At 44.1% G+C, this 23,443-nt stretch overlaps 1 protein-coding gene across 1 annotated transcript; it reads left to right on the forward strand.

Moving 5' to 3' along the window:
* Nucleotides 1-16,994: 16,994 nt before the first annotated feature.
* sstr3 (somatostatin receptor 3) lies at nucleotides 16,995-19,769 on the forward strand (the record flags this gene model as incomplete). The annotated part of the gene is made up of 3 exons (XM_080843771.1): nucleotides 16,995-17,732; nucleotides 18,918-19,370; nucleotides 19,533-19,769. 3 exons carry the CDS (start codon nucleotides 16,995-16,997, stop codon nucleotides 19,767-19,769), a joined length of 1,428 nt encoding a protein of 475 aa, XP_080699897.1.
* Nucleotides 19,770-23,443: the final 3,674 nt, after the last annotated feature.

The following is a 23,443-nucleotide window of genomic DNA, read 5'->3' on the forward strand; positions in this document are numbered from 1 at the left end:
TTTATATGATTATGGTTATTGTTGTACTTTATTTATCTCTAATCTCTCTCTATTACATACATTGAAACAAGATAATAAAAAAAGCAATGTAATACAATACAGATTTAGAAATAATTGTGAACATTAAAATAGTGAATACAATAGACATGTTATTAGGCTGCATTCAGCATACTCCAAGAATAAAAGCTTTTTCATGAAATTATCAATTTCATATGCCATACCTTCAACTCACTTAGATTACACCGAGACCAGCGGCGTGCTTAATGTCATGAAGACCAATACTAGAGGAGAAAAGGACCTTTTGATAAATGTCAAGGTGCAATACTTACAATCATAATTACCATTCCAGGTTTGCAAGCAAGTGACTGGAGGCTATAGTAAGATCAAAGCCACCTCAATTATTTGGTTATGCATTTTGCAAACCAAAGGAGGCGATTCAATCTGTTTAATATTGTGGTTGAATTGGCCTACCGTAATTACATTGTGCCAATATGGCGACCGATTTTCCCCTCAACTGCTGTATGCTGCACAGTGCACTGCACTTACTTGTTCTGCGGACCAAGAGCAGAAAGAAAGAGAGAGAGCTCCAGCTACCGCTGTCCCTTTTATTTTAAAACCCCTAAATATAAAAATAAGAACTGCTTCTTCTTTGTATTTACCAAGAAAACAGAGTTTGAAAAGTCAGATACCACTTTTTCGGAATAAGCTAAACCATAGAAAAATTAATGAACACAAAAACACACAGACTGAATTCCCTGTCGGGGGAAACCATTAAGCTAACTGATTGGGATTTTATTTATTTATTCTGTTCAACAAATGCAGCTTAAACATAAAAGATGCCATTGAAAACGTTCAGTTGGTTGCAATGTGCTGCCTCACCAGTAGGTGCCACTAAATCTTACATACTGTTCCTTTAAAAGCTGGCTAGCATTAGCCTTTTGCCCCACAGATGCAAATGTCAATGTAACACAATCCTTAATGTTATTATTTCTGTACCATACAGAGTTGCCTATATTGGTTTAATAGTGTAGTAGTCTGAGAGGAAAATAGTAGACTATTATTATCTGTTTTTTTTCTAATGTATTTAGTATTTGGTGCACTTGGTGCCATACGTATAGCATGTGACCTGCGTGTAGGCCTATGTAGAGCCAGCCATGGGTGTTTCAAATAAGCAACATCCAGACTGTAATAGACAACCAGATGTCTTGGTCCGAAAGAAAAAACTATTGTCCCCATTTGTCTAACTTGTTTGGTGTTTCTTCATGTTCTTTTTCATTTATTGCTTCTTTTATGAATACCCAGCAGACCACCTGTTAAACCTGTAATTAGAACACAGCAATTAATCACATTCACAAAATTACTTATAACTATGGCCACTCGAGGTCTTTGCCTCATTCTTCATCTCCAGATAGCCAATGACGGTATCTGTGATTGTGGCATTCATCTAGATTGATCTTCCTGAAAAGATTGACGGGAGGGACCTACTGATGGAGATCGATTTCCCCCAATGTTAACAGATGTATTACAAAGATGGCTCGAGAGGCACTGGTGCCTGCAAAGGCCAGGTGTTCACTTTGATCATGACTTCATCAATCAGCCCCCACAACCAGGGCAGCTTTGGAAATCAGTGCGGTCCGGAGGGTGGGGGGGCTAGACAACCCCTTTTCCAGCCACAAGTAGACTACCCCGTTGGATTCAGTGTTCGTACCACATATAGCATAGATACGTAATTAGAATAAATAAAAAAAAGTGAACAGAAGCATGTTTGTGACAGGTGACCAACTCCACAAAATCGATCCAGAGAGATATGTCAGCTCGCTTTTCATGCCGCATCGCATTCAGATGTCTGGATAAAAGATTGTGATTACAGTAGATGAATAGACCTTAAATCAACTGCTTTCAGGCCAATCAAGTCGAGCGACGTGTCTATTTAAACGCAGAGGGGCCCTTATAGCGGAGTGCTCTTCAGGTAACGACCGCAGTCAGACACTCAGTGGGGACTAGCTTTGATATAATTATAGAGGGGGACTCTAATGCAGCCCAGAAAAATGGGATCAAGGTGGCGAGACAGAGAAGACAGCCTCTTTTTTCCACACAAACAAACTCTCCCATGCACATAGACACACAGACACACCCACGCTCTCACACACACACACACAAACCTGTCAGCAAGACTGTCACAAAGCAGATCGACATGAACTCTTGAAAATTTCAAAGTTGAATCTCTCAAAAAAATGTCCTTTCTTGGCCTGCAACACAAGCGTGAAAAGAGAGAGACCGAGAGAGAGACCGAGAGAGAGAGAGGGTGAGACAGAGAGAGAGAGAGAGAGAGAGAGAGAGACAAATAGAGAGAGAGAGAGTGAGACAGAGAGAGAGAGAGGGTGAGACAGAGAGAGAGAGAGAGTGAGACCGAGAAAGAAAAGGGTGGGAAAATGAGAAAGAATGCTGGCAGGCATAGAGTTAGCAAATTTGTAGGTGGAGGCTTTTCCTTGAGTTCCCTTCTGATATACTGTGTCAACACAGCGGGTCGGAAGTGCAAACATCACATCTCTTCTCATGCATGAAATGAGGGGGAGAAGAGGAATGATTGGAGAGAAGGGTGTACCGTTTGCGATTTGTGATGCGAATCAGCCGGTCATCCGTTCACAGAGAAGGACGGAAGGAGGAGAGGCACAAGAAATCTCAACAGCGAATGAGACAACAATGTGCTGTCATGGTTCTGATGTGAACATGCAACTAAATCTAGTCTGTGAGCTGACTGGACGGAACTTGACCACTTCAATTTAAGGGGCGCAATGTTTGAGCATTCACAGCTGAAAACATAGAGGGTGGAGGGTTTCGCAGTCTTAGTCATGCCAAGCTATATCCTGCAGTGTCACAGCAAGACATCGCTGAGATGCCAGTTTAAATGGGAGCTATCTATGGGATGTAATGATATATTGCTTTGAAAGTACAGAGCAATGCAAGGGCTTGCATGAAGTGGTGTTGGTGTTGGTGCCGGTGGTGTGTGTGTGTGTGTGTGTGTGTGTGTGTGTGTGTTTGTGTGTGTGTGTGTGTGTGTGTTTGTGTGTGTGTGTGTGTGTGTGTGTGTGTGTGTGTGTGTGTGTGTGTGTGTGTGTGTGTGTGTTTGCTGGGGGGTGAGTGGGTGATTTGCTGCAGGTGTGATGGGGTAATAGGCTATTGATTTCCTGTCCTGCTGTATCCGTAGCGTTTTGACAAGCAACCTGTGACTTCTTCCCTCACCCCGGAGGCGATCATAGGGCTTCTGTTTATTACAAAAGTCTCTTTTTGGAGTCCCTCTCACTCATGCTCAGTCTATCCATTTCTCCTTCAGTGTCTCTCTATTACACACACACACACACACACACACACACACACACACACACACACACACACACACACACACACACACACACACACACACACACACACACACACACACACACACACACACACACACACACACACACACAGTATCCTTCTGATAACTGAACTTGACAGTCGGAAACCATGTTTAGTGGGACCGTGTGTGTGTGTGTGTGTGCATGCACTGTTTGAGTGTTATTTTGTGAGGGGGAAGTGGTCCAGAACGATTGGAAAGACCAATGGATTCTCCACTGGAAACTAAATGGCATATTTTTTGAACCATCACAGATTTGCTCTTTTGAATGGGTTCTGCAGTGTGCATGCATCGTGACCAATACAGTACGACAAAGGAACCGGTCAGTTGAATAATGTATATCAGACATGTAGAAAGAAACATGACAATGAATACCAGGAGGGTATCAGGGCTTGCTGCAACATTTTGGACAAAATTGTGACATATAAGCAATGAAACAATAATCCAACCAAGTAATTAATACAAATTTAAAAAAAGTATTAAGTATTAAATTCCTTCCAAGGCTAAGAGAAACAGCAACAAACCCACAAACATACTCTATTGACCTCACTCCATCCAATGGACTAAAACACAGACATAATGGAACATAATTCCATCCATAAAACACAGATGGGTGACATTTCATTCATTAAGCAGTCTTACCTGCGTGTTTCATCGTCTGCAGTTTATGTGATATTACCTCCATTTCACACAGTTGGCAAGATTCCACAGAGTCTCATAAAAGCCCACGGGTCCACTGACAAATCTGGACCTGCCTCACAAAACACCCCAATATATTAATCATGACATTAAAGGATTATTATTATGGGCCTATTTCACCCCTCACATATTATGCAACATCACCTCGCTATTGATTTACATTTGCTGAAAACAATTTATAAATGCACGCACACCCACAACAGCAATACGCTAAGGCCTGCTCTCCATTTGAAAGTAAACTTCTCCTGCAGTCCAAGTCTTTGAAGCTCTGGTCTAGCTTCCCATAGTATCAGCATTCAAGACCCTCATTTGGATTAGGTGTTGAATGTGAATCAACTCAAGGCAAGGCAAGACTATTTAAATTGCATAATTCAAAGTGAGAAGATAAAACAACATAGAATAATAAGATATTTAAAAAGGTATAGCCTCTAAATTATTCCTTTTGAGTAGGGACTTTAACACAGCTCCTTTCAGGAACTTCGGAATGTGCCAGAAAGGAACGGTACAATTACCCATTTTAAGCACGTCTGTTGCTAAGAGGTAAAAAAAAAGGTGAAAAAAGTTGGTTGGCAAAGTATATAAGCAGCAGAGTTGACTTTTCCCAAAGTTTCATTGTCTGTCAAACTAATTTCTGGCATAAAGTTGACTTGATGAACATGGTACCCTATCAGCATCGGAGAAGAACTGGGAGAGAGTAACAGTGTCTCACATTGACATGTCAACAGATCAATTTTGCTTAACCGCTGAGTGGCTATTGAATAAGCACACCGAAAGCTCTGAGGCAAGCATCCTATCACAGACCACAGTCAGTTCCATGGGAAGGATTTATGCTGGAGAAACTCCAGTTACTAAGCAATCTCATAATCAGGGGTTCAGGTAAAGTTCGCACTCCGAGGTAATACCGGGCACTCAGAAATTAAGACCAAGTGCAGGAGCTATTGAAAGGTCAGAGGTTAAGGAAAGTTTGCCTGGGGCTTGTCTTTTTTTTAAGGGTAATTGACATTGGAAGGTTAGGGAGGTACATCTACAAAGATATTAAGATTACATGTATCCATTTATATCCTATATGTGTTTGCTACCCCAAGTGTGCTTTAGCAATATGATTTCTCATGGTTATGTCAAAAAGCCTAATTAATTTAGTTTAACTGAAAAAGAGAGAGAGAGAGAGAGAGAGAGAGAAGGGAGAGAAACCTTCACTTGACGGATGTGGCAGTAACTTCACCACAGGCTAATTATTGTGCAAGGACTCCCTTGGGACCCTGGGGCGCAATATACAGTGCCACTTTAAAGTATGTGAACCCCTTGACCACTTAGGAGTTTTCTGTTGTTTTACCATGATTTTTCATTTTTTTCATCACCAATTTTCCATAGAAGTAATGTCAGGTTTATGTTTATCATTTGCATGTACTTTTTTTTAGAGGGAATTGTTTGAGTAGCCAAAAGACTACATGAAACATGGAATTAGTCCATTTCAAAAGTAAGTGAACCCCCAGCTGAATTTGTAAAGTCAAGCAGGTAACAGATTCAGTGAAACTTATTTGGGTGCTTAATTAGTCAATTAAGCAAACCGATCATCTGAGACATCCTTAGGGAAAGGTTTGGGCAACACAGATTAAAAGAGGGAGGAAACCAACCAAACTACTGTAGTGCCAAGGTGTACCCACAGATCAACAATGCCGAAAGGAAACGAGATATCCGAGAACATCAGAAAGAAGGTTCTGACAGCCCATCAGTCTTGGGAAAGCTATAAGACCATCTCCAAAAGATTCCAGCTCCATCCATCCATCCAAGACAAATAATTTAGAAATGGAGGGTATTCAACATGACCTCATCTCTGCCTAGAAGTGGACGCCCATCAAGACCATCACCAAGAAGCACCAGAAGAAGAATAAATCAGGTAAAAGTCAACCCACACATCACCTCTAAAGAGTTTCAGACCTCTCTGGCAGCATCTGGGGTAAATGTACATGGGTCTACAATCAGACGAAAATTGAATAGACATGACATTCATGATCGGGTTGCTAGAAGGAAGCCTCTGCTCTCAAGAAAGAACAAAACTGCCCGTTTCAACTTTGCCCGAGAGCACTTGGATAAACCAAAGGCCTTCTGGAAGTCCCTTCTTTAAACAGATGAGTCCGAGATAGAATTATTTTGTCACAATCAAAACCAACAATTTTCGTCTGATTGTAGACCCATGTACATTTACCCCAGATGCTGCCAGAGAGGTCCGAAACTCTTTGGAGGTGATGTGTGGGTTGACTTTTACCTGATTTATTCTTCTTCTGGTGCTTCTTGGTGATGGTCTTGATGGGCGTCCACTTCTAGGCAGAGATGCGGTCATGTTGAATACCCTCCATTTCAAAATTATTTGTCTTGGATGGATGGATGGAGCTGGAATCTTTTGGAGATGGTCTTATAGCTTTCCCAAGACTGATGGGCTGTCAGAACCTTCTTTCTGATGTTCTCGGATATCTCGTTTCCTCTCGGCATTGTTGATCTGTGTGGGTACACCTTGGCACTACAGTAGTTTGGTTGGTTTCCTCTCTCTTTTAATCTGTATGGCCCAAACCTTTCCCTAAGGATGTCTCAGATGATCGGTTTGCTCAATTGACTAATTATTCACCCAAATAAGTTTCACTGAATCTGTTACCTGCTTGACTTTATCAATTCAGCTGGGGGTTCACTTACTTTTGAAATGGACTAATTCCATGTTTCATGTAGTTTTTCAGCTTCTCAAACAATTTCCTCTAAACAAGTACATGCAAATGATAAACATAAACCTGACATTTCATCTATGGAAAATTGGTGATAAAAAAATGAAAAATCATGGTAAAACAACAGAAAACGCTTAAGTCCTCAAGGGGTTCACATACTTTCAAGTGGCACTGTAGTCATGTCAGTAATTATTATTATTTTTTGTATACATTGTGTTCTTCCCATGCTCAATGATCGTTACCTTGAGAATGAAAGAAAACAGAGTTTTTCATCTGGGAGAAAGCGTCTTCCAACTGTGTGTGCACTATGCAGCGCCTGAATGCTCGCCCCTCCTTTGGATGCTGCGAGTCAAGATCCACTCTGTTTCCATAGTTTGTCTAGCCTGACGATGTCATACTCATAATTCTAGTCAGAATATGAGTCTGATACTGCTCCATTGAGCTGTGATTATGGGGCGTGTTTCAACGAACCAGGAAAGAAAAAGCCTCTTCGCTCAATTGGATACCTAGAACCAATCAGAGTAACGTAGTATGACCATCTGATACATTCAACTTTTATCGGATCCCGTTGGAAGGACGGCAAAAACACATTTTCGATCGACAAATGCCTTAATCGCGTTTCTCTGTTGCTCTTTTAAAATAAATGCGCTGTCAATATCTGTGAGATATGCATACTCACGTTATTATCAGCACATATACTATGTGTTTCAATGGATTTTTTGGTCTAAGCGTTAGCAATAACCTAACAATAAATGTCTAGAGAGCTTCAGTTAAGACCTACAATACTCTACAACATTCGTGTTGCACATACACATCTAACCGAGTCAATGTAGACATAAAAAAGTTGTGTAGATAGCTTAATTTACATAAAATATTTCCCACTAACAGGCTCCCGAGATGCCGCCGTCTTGGTACGATTTCGAATCTACCGTTTATTCAACTCAAGCCATCTGTCCATCATCGTATAAAGCCCGCCCTGACAATTTGATTGGCTAGATCCACTTCGGCTCGACCATAATTTCTCCCCAACGGAGCGGTGCCAGACAGAACTTCCAGACCAAAACATTTTGTGGGCGGGGTTCGGTCTGGTATCCAGGCTATAGTTGGTCCACTGTTTTGCTGCAAACACTTCAAATTTCAGGGCGAAAATACTCGGAAGCTTAAAACAAAGACACCACTGGCCAACACCAAGGACGGAGATGAAAAAAATTATCCAAGCGCCAGACATATATCTAAATCCAAAAATCCCAAAAGTTTATAAGACAGAAAGGCTCAGACAAAATACTGACACAATATAGTAGAGACTACAGAAAACGTACCAGGTATGAATACAGAGAGCAAAAATGGAAAGGCCGGCAGAGAACAATGAACAACAAAGAATACACAGAGAACAACCAGGAACCAGGATTTCACTCCAGGTGATAACAGGTGAGGAGGAGAGTCAGGAAAACATATAAATAACCAAAAGCAAACAAATGGTAAACAGAACAGAATAATGTTTCATATTGGTGTATATTTAGTGTACAGCTTTCTGGCGGTTAGAAAGAGAGCTGGACAGAGAGCAGTCGGTAGCCAGAAGAAACTGGTATCGTGTATTTTATTTCAGCTACAGTCAGTGACAACTGACATCAGGTTGATGAGGTAATTGTAGGATATTCATTTTTGGCGTGAGGATGCCATCCCTTTGTCGTGTTGAATTTCATTGGATTTAACGCCAAGGCCAGGCTGACAACAACCCATGGGACAGGATTTGCTGACAGAGACTGTGCTTCAGATCATTTTTGGCGTACCACTGAGTTTTAGAAATACGGCTCTCGGTTACCACTGGTCCTTTGTAGAGGTTTCCATGTCTACAAGCACAGCAGCATTTTTCTCTTTCTTTACCCACCGCATCCGAAAGACCAGTGAAGATTCTGCATTTCAGGGTTAATGGGGGTGATGTCTTGTGTTAATGCTATGCAGGCTGCCATCCGGGCGTGAAACACGCAGTAGCATGGGGTCAGATCTGGAGTCCTTTTGGTTTAGGGCAAATATGAGAAGACAGCACATGTTGGAACTGCCAAGGGGTTTTCAAATAAGCTTCATCCATTCAGAAATGTAACAGCCTCACATTATTTGAAGCTAAGCATATTCATGGACCTTCATTACCTTTCTTTTTTCTTTTTCTTCCACTGCGATGTTCCATAAAGTCGTTTATGTCTACAATAGTTGTTTCTCTTTTGTCGTTACTTTCACAGACAAAAGATGCAGGGCATTATGATTACACGACCAGGCCATCTGTATCGCCCTCATTCCGAGGCAAACGAGCAAACTAGCAGCACTGCATGAGCTCTTAAACGCGGCGAAGCGGAATTGCTCATCCGTTTATGGTCATACAAATTGCTACATTCTCGCTTTCAGGGAAAAGAGAGGTTGGTGTGTATTTTATATCACATCTGCTGGCTTGTCGTTTAATCGTACTTGAGTCGTGCAAGAAAGTGCGCAAACAGACACACACGCATACAGACACGCAAACACACACACCTCCTCTCATTCCTGCGCTCGCTCACTCTCTCTCTCTCTCACTGATATGACCCCCGGCACAGTGCCAGAGCGCGCTGGAGCAGCACCGTGAGTCGAGCAGCAGCTCCGGAGCGCTTCACCTCAGCACTTGCTGTGTGGAATGCTGTTGCGCCCGTGGGATTGAGACAGCCCCGTTATTTAGCCCTGGATTCGAGCGCCTCAAGAACTGTCTGTGTCAGACAGTTGGGAAAACTGTCCAGTTGACAAGGAAAGCTACACATAACGCAAGTGCGCCGTACGTCATGAGTCACTGCCTGGTCGAAAAGAGTTTATGATGGTAAGTTATTTTCCGCCTGTATTGCTTTTTTATTTTTTATTATTTATTTTGCTATTAGTTTAAGCTATATAACTTAATAACATCTATTTGTGGTATGGTATGGTATGGTGGATGGATCATTTAGTTCTAATTTTACCGTTTTTGCATGTGGTTGACGGCCTCAAGCTGAACATTTTGACAGATGTGAAGGGACTGTACATTATTGCCGTTTTTTTTTTTTTTTTTTTTACAGTGAACATCAGCATAGGGACAGAGTCGATGTGCATTTTCGACAAATCTGAAACATAATGATCATGGTTGGAAAAGAAGCTAAGCTAAGGGTTTTGGCAGAGAAAAAGTAACACAGGAGTTGCTGAGTTGCTGTGTGTGTGTGTGTGTGTGTGTGTGTGTGTGTGTGTGTGTGTGTGTGTGTGTCTGTTTGTGTGTGTGTGTGTGTGTGTGTGTTTGTGTGTGTGTGTGTGTGTGTGTGCGTTCCCGTGCGTGCGCATGCATGTGCGTGCGTGTGTATGTGTTCCAACAGCTGTAAGTCACACTGGGAAACTGGGAAAGTGACATATATGAAGGGGTCACTGTAACCAAGGTAACAGTACACAGCTGATAACCTATGTGTGGTACCAAAGCCATGCAGATTGGGTGTGAAATGTAACATGTCACATCACCACCACCAGCGCACTTACACCTGTACCTACCAGTACACCAATATCTTACTAAAAATAGAACAGACCTTAGAACATACAGAGTACAAGGCAGAGGTGCTTTTGGACACCCTTTGATGAAATGTCTGAAAAGAAAGTGTGACTTGTGAACAGAGAGGTCTAGGTCAGACCTACAGTAGGTGGCTCTTGAGTGTATATCCTTTGGTATATAGAACTGATGAATGTGGAAGAGACAGCAGAAGCTGCTCCTCTCTCACTGTCAGCCTTGCCTCTGCCCCCCCCCCCCCCCCCCCCCGCCCCCTTATTGATTCTAAATAATTCACAAATTCCTGCTGTCACTTTAACACCCCATGCTCTTCTACTACTACACACACACACACACACACACACACGCACACAAACACACACACACACGCACGCACGCACGCACGCACGCACGCACGCACGCACACAAACACACACACACAAACACACATACACACAAATATGCACACATGAATTCACCCAACAAAAAAAAACATGTCGATTTCCTCTACCATTCCCTTGACTTCTAAGTCATGTACTGATTCACTCTGACAACATTGATTCTCACTTAATCCATCTAACACCGATCAATCTGATCCAGGAGTCAACATCTGTTTAAATCAGCCCACTCTACATGTACGAGGGGGGGGGGGCTGAGGCACTGATGAAAGCGCTCGCTCTGTCTCTCTCCTCTTCCTCTCCATCCCCCTCCATCCCTGCCTCTCCTTTTCCCTGTATGTCAGTCTTTCTCTCCCCCCTTCCCTCCCTCCCTCCTTCTCTCTCCCCCTCCCTCCCTCTCTGAGTGCAATTAACAGTTCTTCACCCCAGTCACTCTCCCCTCTCCAGTTAACGTGTTGCACCTTTGGATGCAGCTGGAGATAGAGATGCTCTTTATTTAATTGCGTGCCAGCCTGCCCGGCGAAGCCTCCTAATGGCTTTCATTTGCCAACCTGCTCATTTAGCCAATTTGGCAGCGATTTGGATGTGTTTATTTGCATTCTGTCATACACGATGAGGAACAAATGGAAACATGTGAAGGCTTACCTAAGACCAGCACTTAAACGGTGCAACACGTCAATTGCTTTGGCAAAAACGGAAATCTTTCCCAACCTGCTATTACCAGCAATGATAGAATAATATCCTGTGGTAAGTATTAAGTAATATTCCAGTGCATTTTATGTATCTAAAGTCTTTATTTCTGGGCAAGATAATTGCCAACACTTAAAGGCAATAGAAGCCTGTAAGTAATGAAGAAGATACATACATTAGACATCAATGTTTTGCAACACCGGTTTTTATCCCTGCAGAATTAGATACATTTTTAAAGTACCAAAGCATTTTTATGTGTGGATAACATAAATGATATATCACACCTTTGGAGCCAGCCACTTGTATTATTAAGTTAGTTCTGCCAGGAAAAGTGATTTTACATTTACATTAGCGTTACATTTCATATTATAATGCCTAAATGTCTACTGGGGATGTATTTTAAGTAGGACTGTCAAGTGATTTAAAAAAGTAATCCGATTAATTACCAGAAAAGCAAACCTTACCTATCATCCTCAGCTGGATAGGACCTGTGAGTTTTGTTCAGCCATTCTAGACTGGGTGAGGCATTGAGGATAGACCCTTATTTAGCCAGCCTATCAATGGGCAGAGCCACTGAGGGGGATGAAAACTGAAGGAAGTTAGAAGAGCTGCCATCAGTTTACCAGACTATTAATCCTAGAAACCTAACAGTAACCATGGGCACGAAAGACACAAGATGATAACAGATGAACAGGAACATAGTTGTTATTGTTGGTGAAAATTGAAGATGGAGGCCTTTAGATGGAGGTCAATTTGTATAGACTGTATTTTCAGTAGGCAACATGTTAGTGACAGGTCTAAGAATGAAAAGGTTATGCGCACACCCACACACACAAACACACACACACACACACTCACACACACACACACACACACACACACACACACTGGCTGTTATGTTGCTTTTCTGATTATGGTGGGTACAGCATGGAGTCAAATATGGAGTCTCTCTCTATTTCTTTCTCTCTCTCTCTCGCTCTCTCTCTCTTACTCTCTCTCTCTCTCTCTCTCACACCTTGCCGTGTCACTTTGCTGTCAGCAGCTGCCCCCATTCTCAGCACCTCTATCTCCTTGGGTCACACGACACATACAATCAATGTCTCACACGTACGCAAATGCATACACACACATCCATAAACACACTCGCACCTTCACACACTAATCTCCATATTAAATCCACACGCAGGAACACTCACACGTACTCACACGTACAGTACACGCCTGTCCTTGACAAGGCACTCAAAAGCAAGTCCCCCAATTTTCTCATCTATCCTCCCATCCCACACACATACCCCCATCAAAATGTGCTGTTTTCGAGAGTAATTGGGTGTTTGAAAAGGCAACCAGATCCTCTGAGACATCCTCAAGCCTCGGCCGTTTTCTCCTTAACAGTCAGAGTGTCATTTCCACGACCCCTCGTTGGCCCTGGAGCCAAGTGGGGGAGCCTTCAAGGACTGATCTCATGGGGGCCACTGTCAGCTAATTGGCCGAGATTAGAATAGCGTCTCAAGGCAAGTGTCTATGGCTCCACTTCCAGCCATACTGCCTGCACAGGATGGCATTTCTGCCCCTTAAAATATATTTGCCCCCCCCCCCCCATCTTTTGTAAGAGAGAAACGAATTGCATTGTAGCAGTTATGTGCTGCTTTTGAAAAGCCCATTTTATCTGTTAGCTTTTTTTTTGGGCGAATTATTATCTGCAATCACTCAGGGTCCACAAAAAGTGGGCTGTGGCTGTGTGAACTGTTTTGGTCGCAGGGGTCACCGCTAGCATCCGTACACAGTGTTCTCTGATGCTCTGCACACACCAATTATAGCGGGGCTAGGCACTCTGGACCTCTGCAGAGTACTTAAACGGTGTACACAAAGAGACATGAAATGGACTGTTTGTATAGAGACCTGAGCTGTGAGCTGAGTTCACCTACAATGAAATGTGTAAATGCACGCACCTCTCTACAAACCACCGACAGTCTGACAATCAAACCTGCACATATATGAATGAACTTGGCATTTTTTAAATGTCTATGGGTGTGGTCTTGCTTCTAACATCCTTGTGATTCGGTTGAACCATGAGATTCATGTAGATGTCAGTGTCAAGGATGTCAGTGTGAAGGTGTCACAGACATGCAACCGTTTTGATCACCCGCTCCAAAAAGTGTGTTGTGCCAGAAATGGGTTTCAAGGCCAGGGACGTTTGTCCTACTATTTTGAGAATATGCATGAACATCTGCATCACTTATCTATATTTGTTCATCTTTTGTGTGGTATGGGGCTGATTTTACCAGAAGACATAATATATCTGTCAGGGTGAGATGTGTATCTGTCTTGACCTTACAGCCTTGTCAATTGGGTCCATGTCACGAAAACCGGTCCCACTGTATATCACCTCTGTCCAAACTGTCACTCAACACCAGTCTCCACCCCTCTGTCTCCACCCTACCCCTCCCATTTCCCCTCCACCACTCCACCCAACACCACTCCTCACCCCAACTAATTTTGGATACACATAAATCAGCCTGGTCCAGTCCAGCAGCCCCCTGGTCCCCATGGCAACGTGCCCTGCCGATCCACCTCTGGACGACAACAAAGGAAATGGGAACAAAGGGGAAAGGAGGTGGTGGAGGAAGAGGAGGAGGAGGGGGGGTACTATAGCTATCTCTCTCTGTGGCATGGGAGATTGCACCTCCTTATTGTGGGCTCCGGAGATTAGGCTGGCATCCATTGTGCGGTTCATTAGAGTTAGCGGCAGCGGCCGGAAAGGGGGCTTGTGAGGGCCACACTGTATCACTGCTAACAGGCAGCTCAGATGGAGCTGCTGGGAGGTTCTGAAGGTGGCGAGGGTGTGTGTCTGTGTGTGTGCGTGTGCGTGTGCGTGTGCGTGTGTGTGTGTGTGTGTGTGTGTGGTGCGTGTGTGGTGCGTGTGTGTGTCTCTGTGTGTTCGTGTCTGTGTGTGTTCGTGTCTGTGTGTGTTTGTGTGTGTGTGTGTGTGTGTGTTTGTGTGTCATGGTGGTGCTGGTGGGCATACCGCTAGGACACAGAGCCGGAGCAGCAGATGAGGTCTGTTCTTGCATGCGGCCCTCAACCAAGATGCCACCTCGGTTTTTGTGGATGAACAAAACCCTCATGAGACACTCCTAAGTGAGATGGGAGAAAGGCATAAGGGCTTTGTGTGTGTGGGGGCCTTAATAGAACCGAGAGGGTCTGAGTGAAGAGGAGATGCACTCTCCTGGCGTCATCTCTTGCTGTGCTTGACAGATGAGCCTCCTTCAGTAAGCGCTGGTGGACCCGTTTCTGAGAGACCTGTGCTTTTTTTTTCAGACACTCCTTCGCAAAGAATACTTGGGTGTCTGAAGAGTTATTATCTGTGCCACTACAGGCTTTCCGGCACTTTCCGTCTTCTCTACCGTTAATGAGGCCCAGGATGTGAGTTGTACAGTCGCTCTTGGCTGGACAGAGAGTCTGTGGAACTTGGACAGCTATCTTGATCGTGAGAAGTTAGGCATTGTCAAAATAAAGATTTTTTTCCCCCCCAAACTGCTCTAAGAACATAAACACTTAGTACCTAATGTTGTAGTCAATGGGTTTAAGCACAATAACATGTTTTGTAATGAATGGCTAAATTCTCCTCATATTCCACAGACTCTCTGTTAAGTAGGATATATAGTCTTAGAAATGAGCAGCCAACACACTGTAAAATGGGGAAAAATCGTCCAATCCCGTAACATTCAACCAATTAAGATGAGGAGGCACCCAACCCATCAGGACAATACTCTGTCATGTCTCCTGTCAATCATGTACTGTCAAACCAGTCAATCAACCAGTGCAGACAGGAGAGGGATTCTGGTGAGGAGTACATTGGGAGAAAAATACTGACTTCCCTTTTGAGTACCAATTCTAATCAAACAGAAACGATAGGAGACTGTAAATGAGCTCAGTTTATGGTCTTATAATTTTTATGGTTAATGTCGAGAGACTGTGAATGCACTTAGCGAAGAAATCTCAGTTTCATTCCAACCGCTACTAATGATGTGTGATTCTTCTAGACTAGAGCCTCTCATTTGCAATCACTTACAATCAGGCTCAGTTTGTGTGCTAACTGCAAGTGAGCCTCTGAACACAGTGTTTCAGCAGAGCATCCATTTACCCAGTACTTCGTATCTATCTTTGTTTTTTTTTATTAGTATTTTGCCAGCTTTTCCAGTTACCTACATGAATGTAGAAATATAAACATTTAAAGGAATTTAATTGGAATTTTTTGTCCGCATTGGGTCCTCTTATTCTCCCTGTGCCATCACTTCTGCTATTGAAGCTATAAGTACTACTTGTAATATGCACTACAGACATCTGTTTCTCCCAGATGGTCGCCATGAAAGGTTGGGTGATTGGAGCTGAAGTGCTCTCGTCCACCATGTTCTTGCGGTCTAAAAAAAAAAACAGCTGGGCAGAAGCATGACCACCAAACATGTCTCTCAAAAAAGAGAAAAAGGCCAAAATGTCTCAAATGTCAAAGGAGAGTCTCATCCTCTCTACTCCACTAGCTGGACAACATGACACAACCCACCAGGGTTTGAAAACACAGATTGTGTTTTTTGAGGGATGTTTGCGAACCCTCAATGGTAAACACTTCCTTTGTGACAAACATAAGCAGAATAAACGCTAAGTGTCCTCTACCCTGACGCAGATGTGCTATGGAAGACAACATCAAATTAGCTACGGCACTGAATAGGCTGTCAGCTGTCATCGCTTGCTTGCTTCGTTAATCAGCGAGCCTGTGTTTTGAGCCATGTTTGGGTTTCAGATGGAGAGCGTGTGCTCTGCTGCTAAACCAATCTCCGCTAATTTACATTAGCCAGCCACCAGCGTGTGTGTGTGTGTGTGGGTGTGAGGACCGGACACTTTCATTATAAGGTGTTGATAACAACTCAATAAGCCCATGTGCACACCTCGGTGTGTTTCTGCGCGCACGTACATACAAGCGTGTGTGTGAGTGTGAACACGTAGTATTAATTTGTAAGCACAGACCATGTCCGGCACATCTTATGCTAAGTTGTTTTTCTTGAAGCTTGAGTCTTTTGTTATTGTTTGTGCTTCAACAGACTTTGCTGTGTGAACATGCTCATTCTCAATTATTGCCAACTGCTGTATTGCATGCAATTATGTGCTCCTCTCCTTTGTAAAATTATAAAGCTGTGTGAAAATATATGACCCTGTGGAATCTTCTTCTAAAGCTTCAATGTGAAAGTCACTCACACACACACACACACACACACACACACACACACACACACACACACACACACACACACACACACCTCTCTCTCTTTCTCTCTCACATATGCTATACAGTTTTGATGTCCAGTCTTTTGAAGCCACCCATTCTACCATCATCTACAGTGTACTTACTATCTCCTTTGTAGCATCATAAAAGCAATAATACACTTGCACGATCTTGTAAAGCTTCTCTTACTCTCTCTATCTCTCCCTACCCCCCCCCCCCCCCCCCACCCTAATCACAGTACTGATGTCCTGTCTCTGAAGCCACCCCCCCCCCCCCCCCTTTGGCCATCTCCACAATGCACCTAGACGCAGCTACTGGTCTCTCTCTGATGCGCCCTGCAGCCCTGTGGGAGAACGTCTCCTTCCACCTGGGTGACGATGCCCACCTGCTCCTGAATGACTCCTCCGGGCAGAACTGGACACTGGCGGGCGGCGGCGACCACGGCGGGTTCGTCCCCAGCGTGGCCGGTGTGCTGATCCCACTCATCTACGTGGCGGTGTGCGTGGTGGGCCTGGGTGGCAACACGCTGGTCATCCACATCGTGCTGCACTACCTGCGCACCGAGTCGGTCACCAACATCTACATCCTGAACCTGGCCATCGCCGACGAGCTCTTCATGCTGGGCCTGCCCTTCCTGGCCGTGCAGAATGCGCTGCTCTCCTGGCCGTTCGGCTCGCTCATGTGCCGCCTGGTCATGACGGTGGACGCCATTAACCAGTTCACCAGCATCTTCTGCCTCACCGTCATGAGCATCGACCGCTACCTGGCCGTGGTGCACCCCCTCCGCTCGGCCCGGTGGCGGCAGCCCCGCGTGGCCAAGGTCGTCAACGCCACCGTGTGGGCGGTGTCCATGGTGACGGTGCTGCCGGTGGTGGTGTTCGCCGACGTGCTGCGCGACGACGGCAACTGCAGCATCGTGTGGCCCGAGCCGGCGGAGGTGTGGAAGGCTTCGTTCATCATCTACACCTCAGCGCTGGGCTTCTTTGGCCCCCTGCTGGTCATCTGCATGTGCTACCTGCTGATCGTGATCAAGGTGAGGGCCTGAAGCAGTGTTGGGCCCAGAGGGGATCTGTCCCTGGTCTCGTTAAGCACTCAGGCTAATGGCAAGCCGAGATCCATTAGAGTGCCATGACTAGCAGGTGTCAGTACAAGTCTGGCAACTGGAGTAAATGGTTATAGCCGATAAATCCAAATGTTAGTTCTGTCATCATTGTTAGCTATGGGGATGACTTACATTCTGAATGCACCATCCTACATGCTAGTGACTGCATTCTAGCCTTCTAAGTGCAAAACTATCCTGCCATAGTAACCGACTTTTGTATCCATTTTGTTTTTAATTAGATATAATACTGACTGTTCTCCCAGTTGTATACATATCTCCCTGAACCTGCTTCCAAGTTCATTTCTTAGCATCTGAGCTAGAGAGTTTTTCACCATTCTCAGTGGGTCAAACGCAAAGGCCGTGGATAGTGAGTCATGCCTTCTCATTGTAACCCTGAATGACCACAATCATTATTTCCTTTTTCTGGACTGCCCTTTTGAGAGTTGTGAAATAAGGGTTTTACCCTTACAGAACTCTAATTGGCTTGCCTCTCTGGCAGCTGAACTCATTAGGAGTTGCTGAGGTAGCGTTTGCCATCCACAAACTAGATATGTTGTGGCCGCCGTAATGGTTTCCAGGGACCTGGTAGTTAGTGATTGATTTCGTAGTTAGTGATACTGATCTCAGTACAATAAAAAGGGAAGGAAGACTATAGCAACCATAGAGATAGGAGGAGCAGAATGAATGTTAGCAATGATAATCCATAACACTTCCTACCTTACTGGGGTACTTGATGACTCATAGTGCCACGGATACTAGTTAGTGCAGGAATATGTCTCATGACTAATTTATTTACTGCTTGCGAAACGATCAAAAATGTAACCAAACACGTCATCGAGGCCCCCCGTCAGTTCATTTACTTCCTCTTACATGTGTAACATGGAGCTCAGCTTGCTACGGACAGGAATGTCCTTTCTAGCCTCTCTGAACCTATGAGAGCCATCATAGGGACAGCTGGGAATGTGCTGGACTGCCCTGCATACCAGAATATCTCAGAAATCACAGAAAAAAACCTGTCTTGATGCTAACAATAAATTTGAGGGCTTGACAGTGAGCTTTACCTTTTTAATTTTTTACCTCCTGCCTCTCGTTCACCTTGCTATCTTTCTCTTCCAGGTGCGGAGGGCAGGGCGCAAGGCCCGGGCGGTCTCAGTGCGGCGCCGCAAGTCGGAGCGCAAGATCACGCGCATGGTGGTGGTGGTGGTGGCTGTGTTCGTGCTGTGCTGGCTGCCCTTCTACATCCTCAACATCGTCAATCTGCTGGTGCTGCTGCCCGGCGAGTTCCGGGGCCTCTACTACTTCGTGGTGGTGCTCTCCTACGCCAACAGCTGCGCCAACCCCATCCTCTACGGTTTCCTGTCCGATAACTTCAAGCGCGGCTTCCGCAAGGCCCTCTGCCGCTCGTCCAGGAGAGTGGAGAACCAGAGAGGGGCTCGAGGTGGAGGAGGTGGGCAGATGGGAGAGCAGCAGAAGCACCCGGGGGGGAAGGCCAGAGGGGACGACAGGCATCTGCCCGCCGAGGAGGGGGCCACGAGAGAGCAGGACATCGAGGACAGCCTAAGAGCCACTGTGAACCCAGAAGAGAAAGAGGAGGAGGAGGAGGAGGGGGAAGAGGGGGAAGAGGAGGAGGAAGAAGGGGAAGAGGAGGAAGAAGAAGGGGAGGAAGAGCAAGAAGGGATGACACAGGAGGAAGACACAGTCCAGATGGTGGACATCTGCAAGATCACACAGAACGGGAACAGAAACGGGACAGGGGAGGGATCCAGGGGCCTCCTCCCACAGCATGGGAAGTGGGAGGCAGGGTTCGGTCAAGGGACTAGTAATGGGGAACTTATTGGGGGAGGCCTGGGCCCCGGGTCCACAGTGGTCATTCCCCTGGTGGTCAACGGAGCCCGAAACGGCAATGTCAGACCTCTCACTGATGTCTCTGTGGAGCACAGCTCCGTGCTAGAGATCAGTTACCTGTAGCGTGGACCTGACTTACCTGGGGATTAGCCCAGGTGTTCACTAGCCAGGTGCATAGGCTGTGAAAGGCAGCTGGAGTTATGCAAATCCTCAGGTCCATTTTAACATTAATTATTTAAAAAAAAGAGCCTTTGACCAATAATTTAACTTTCTCTTATTGAACAAATGTATGTTAATACTGTGGGAATCTAGACAAACGTTGGACCGTTTCTAGCAGAGTTTGGTTAATTTGAACTCAGAGGTACAGTGGCATGCAAAGGTTTGGGCACCCATGGTCAAAACTTCTGTGACTGTGAATAGCTGAGAGACTAAAGGATGACCTGATTTAGAAAAAAGCATGAAGTTAAAGATGATTCCTTTAATATGTTAAGCATGATTACTTTGACTTTTTCAAAATACCAAAAAAAGAAGAAGGGTCCGAAGCAAACGTTTAGGCTCCCTGCATGGTCTGTACTTACAGTAGTTCACTCCCTTTGGCGAGATATCACAGGGTGCAAACGCTTTTTTTAGCCAGCAGAGTCTTTATATTCTTGTTTGAAAGATTTTTTCCCATACTTTCCTACAAAAGGCTTCTAGTTATATGAGAATCTTGTATGAGCTGCTCTTTTGAGGTCTGTTGACAGATTTCCAATGATGTTAAGGTTGAGGAACTGTGAGGGCCACGGCAAAACCGTCAGCTTGTACCTCTTGAGGTGATCCATTGTGGATTTTGAGATGTGTTTAGGGTCATTATCCTGTTATCCTGTGTAGCCATCCTGTTGTCATCTTCAGCTTTTTCACAGTGTGTGATGTTTGCTTCCAGAACTTGCTGGTATTGTATTTTATCCATTCTTCCCTCTCCTAGTGAAATGTTCCCTGTGCGACAAAATCCATCCCTATGCTTCACAATTAGAGAGGTGAAATTCTGCACCCTTTTTTCTCCAAACATACAGTAAAATGCAGACAAAAGGTTATATTTTAACGTCATCAGTCCAAAGTTTCCTAAATGTATCAGGCTTGCATAGATGTTTATTTGCAGACCTCTGACACTGAATTTTGTGGAAAGGATTCAAGAAAGGTTTCCTTAGGTGAGTAGGATTTGAAATCGAATTGCTACTAGGATTCAAATTTTACATTTCCATGCCAAAACTAGAATTTATCTTAGTTATTTGGACCCAAAAGACCCAGTAATGCTGCTGAGATCATCCCACAGCTGCAATTTTGTTTTTAAAGTGTAGCGTCAAACAAAAAAGCTTTGGAGCTTGTGTCAGCCATTAATCGCTACCCTAGAATAATAAGGTTCTATCTGACATTTTTGTCAAAATTGAGTTATTTACATATTCCTATTCTGGCATAATTTATGAACATTATTTAAGGTGTTTAAAAAAAAAAAAAAAAAAAATTGAGTGTTTTATTCTGAAAAATGTGCCCCATTTGTCAGTTGTGGTATATGCAATGCTAAAACTTTAAACCTCAATATCTCAAAACTGACCTGAACGCAGATAGAACCTTATTATTCTGAGGTAGCGTAATGTCTCTGCAACAACTAACGTAGCCAATCTTCACAATTAACAGTCCATGTCAGCTATGACCTGATCGCTTTACAGACTAAATAACTACATACTATTTCATATATGGTTACTTGATGTGGTCGAAAATTATGACAATTTTAGAAGTGGCTGTTGGTACTTGATGAACACCATATATTCTCCCACACACTTGCAAGAAGGGGTGAGGGAGGGGTATTCTGTTGGTTGAAAACTCACTGCCAGATGCCACCTTATCCTAAACACTGTACTTTTAACTATTTACAGAACACCAATTTTGAACAGGCAGGGGTGCCCAAACATTTGCATGCCACTGTATGTGTTGTCTGTGTACTCGTATTCTGTGGCCATCACAAGCTCTACAGACTGTCTACTTCATGCCGTCATCATGGTCAGCTTAGCTATTTACATGTAAAGCAAGTGTCTGTCATTGATGGTTTCCGCTAATCAATGTGGCTTTTTTCTCTTAAAACGCATCATCCATTGAAAGCCTTGCAGCGTTTATATGTTCTGGAGATCTATTCAGTCCACGTTCTCCCCAGCCCATGAAATTACGTCACTGGAGAGAAAATGAAGCTCATTTTGTTTGGTGAAGAACAACAGAGCCCACAATTAAAGCCAATTTGAGCTTGCTGCTGGCTCCTCGCGTCATTAGCACCCGTGCGTTTGTTTCTCAGAAACCCCAACAGAGGCAATCATAGCGGTTGTACTTAATCTCCGATCAACAAGGCGGTTGGATAGCAAGGGCCCAAGGTGACCTCCCTGGCTGCACGGCCAAGAGCAGAACACACAGATAATCCATTGCGTCGAGGCTCCACGAATTACGCACGATGCTGAGAAAGCAGAAGGGGGTGAATGGCCCACCGTGATGATCACGTAGCTTACAAACACAGAGAGAAACGATTGCAGCTCAGGTGCGTCTATTAGAAGCTGTGCATTCGAGCAGAGTATCTTCTGCCATGTGGAAATAATCCATGAAATAATTAGGGCTCGTCAGAGCTGACTGCCAAAACATATTTCACAATTCACACTCCTGCAAATCGCTTAATGCACCTCACGTACAATCAATATACAAGCAATGCATCAAATGTGTTCTTAACACAGCTGGAAAGGTGGGCTTGGATGCAGATGTGCACACTGCAACCATCCAAATTGTAGCCTATAAGAACAAATTCCAAAGCATAATTTGGGACTGCTAAAAACATTTGCTTTCTCTTTTTCTAATCTGTGCTATGGTTGCTTTAGAGAAAATGTACGTGTTTATCTGGCGGTTAAGTAGGAGTCCTGTATTGAAATTGGTGTTTGTGTCTTTCCAGCCTGAGCTGGCATTGTGGTGCAGCTAGCAGTCTTCTTGATTGGTGTGAAGTGGCATCTGAGAATAAACATGCTGTGGTGAATTCACTTGATATGGATGCAGTTTGTTTTAGGTAAAGAGCATCAATTGTTGACAACTAAATACACACACAACTAGGAAACGAATAATCAGGTCCAGACACCATGCCACCACGCTAGATCCGGAACAGATACCTGTCGCATTGACTGGGAAGAACATAAGCCTGAGCATGAACGGACCCATTTAAAAAAGAAATGCATAATAACTTGGATGACGCATTACAAAACAACACTATAAGAGGCAAGAGTGTGTTTGTGTTATAGAGTAGGGGACACGTATGGAAAAGCCGGGGTTGTTTTGGCTGTGGTAAGGGGCAGGGTTTGGATTCTAAAGCTGTAAGGCTGAACTGTAGATGCCCATGTACTGCTAAAACCACACAACTGTTACATGGCCTTCTGTACTCACAAGGCCGTACCATAAAAAATAATAAAAAACAGCCTATTGTTAAATCTATCCAAGGTCCTCCTTTTGAAGTCACCAGACACCAGTCTAATAGAGCTAATTCCACCCATTACCCTTTCAAACCATTATGGGTGGGAAATGCATTGTACAGAAGGCTTCAGTGCCAAAACCCTTTACAAATCCTCTAAATGGATGTTGGATTATAATTTACAAACAATAGAAAAGAGCAAATGAGATATAATGGAAGAAAATCATGATTGATCAGTTACATGGGACTAAGATATAGAAAATGTCTCTCCCTTGTGGCTCTACCCACACATTACAGTTGATTTATTGAAACAATGTAGAAAAACTGA

Source organism: Sprattus sprattus (assembly GCF_963457725.1).
Source record: "Sprattus sprattus genome assembly, chromosome: 1".
NCBI classification, from domain to species: Eukaryota; Metazoa; Chordata; class Actinopteri; order Clupeiformes; family Clupeidae; genus Sprattus; species Sprattus sprattus.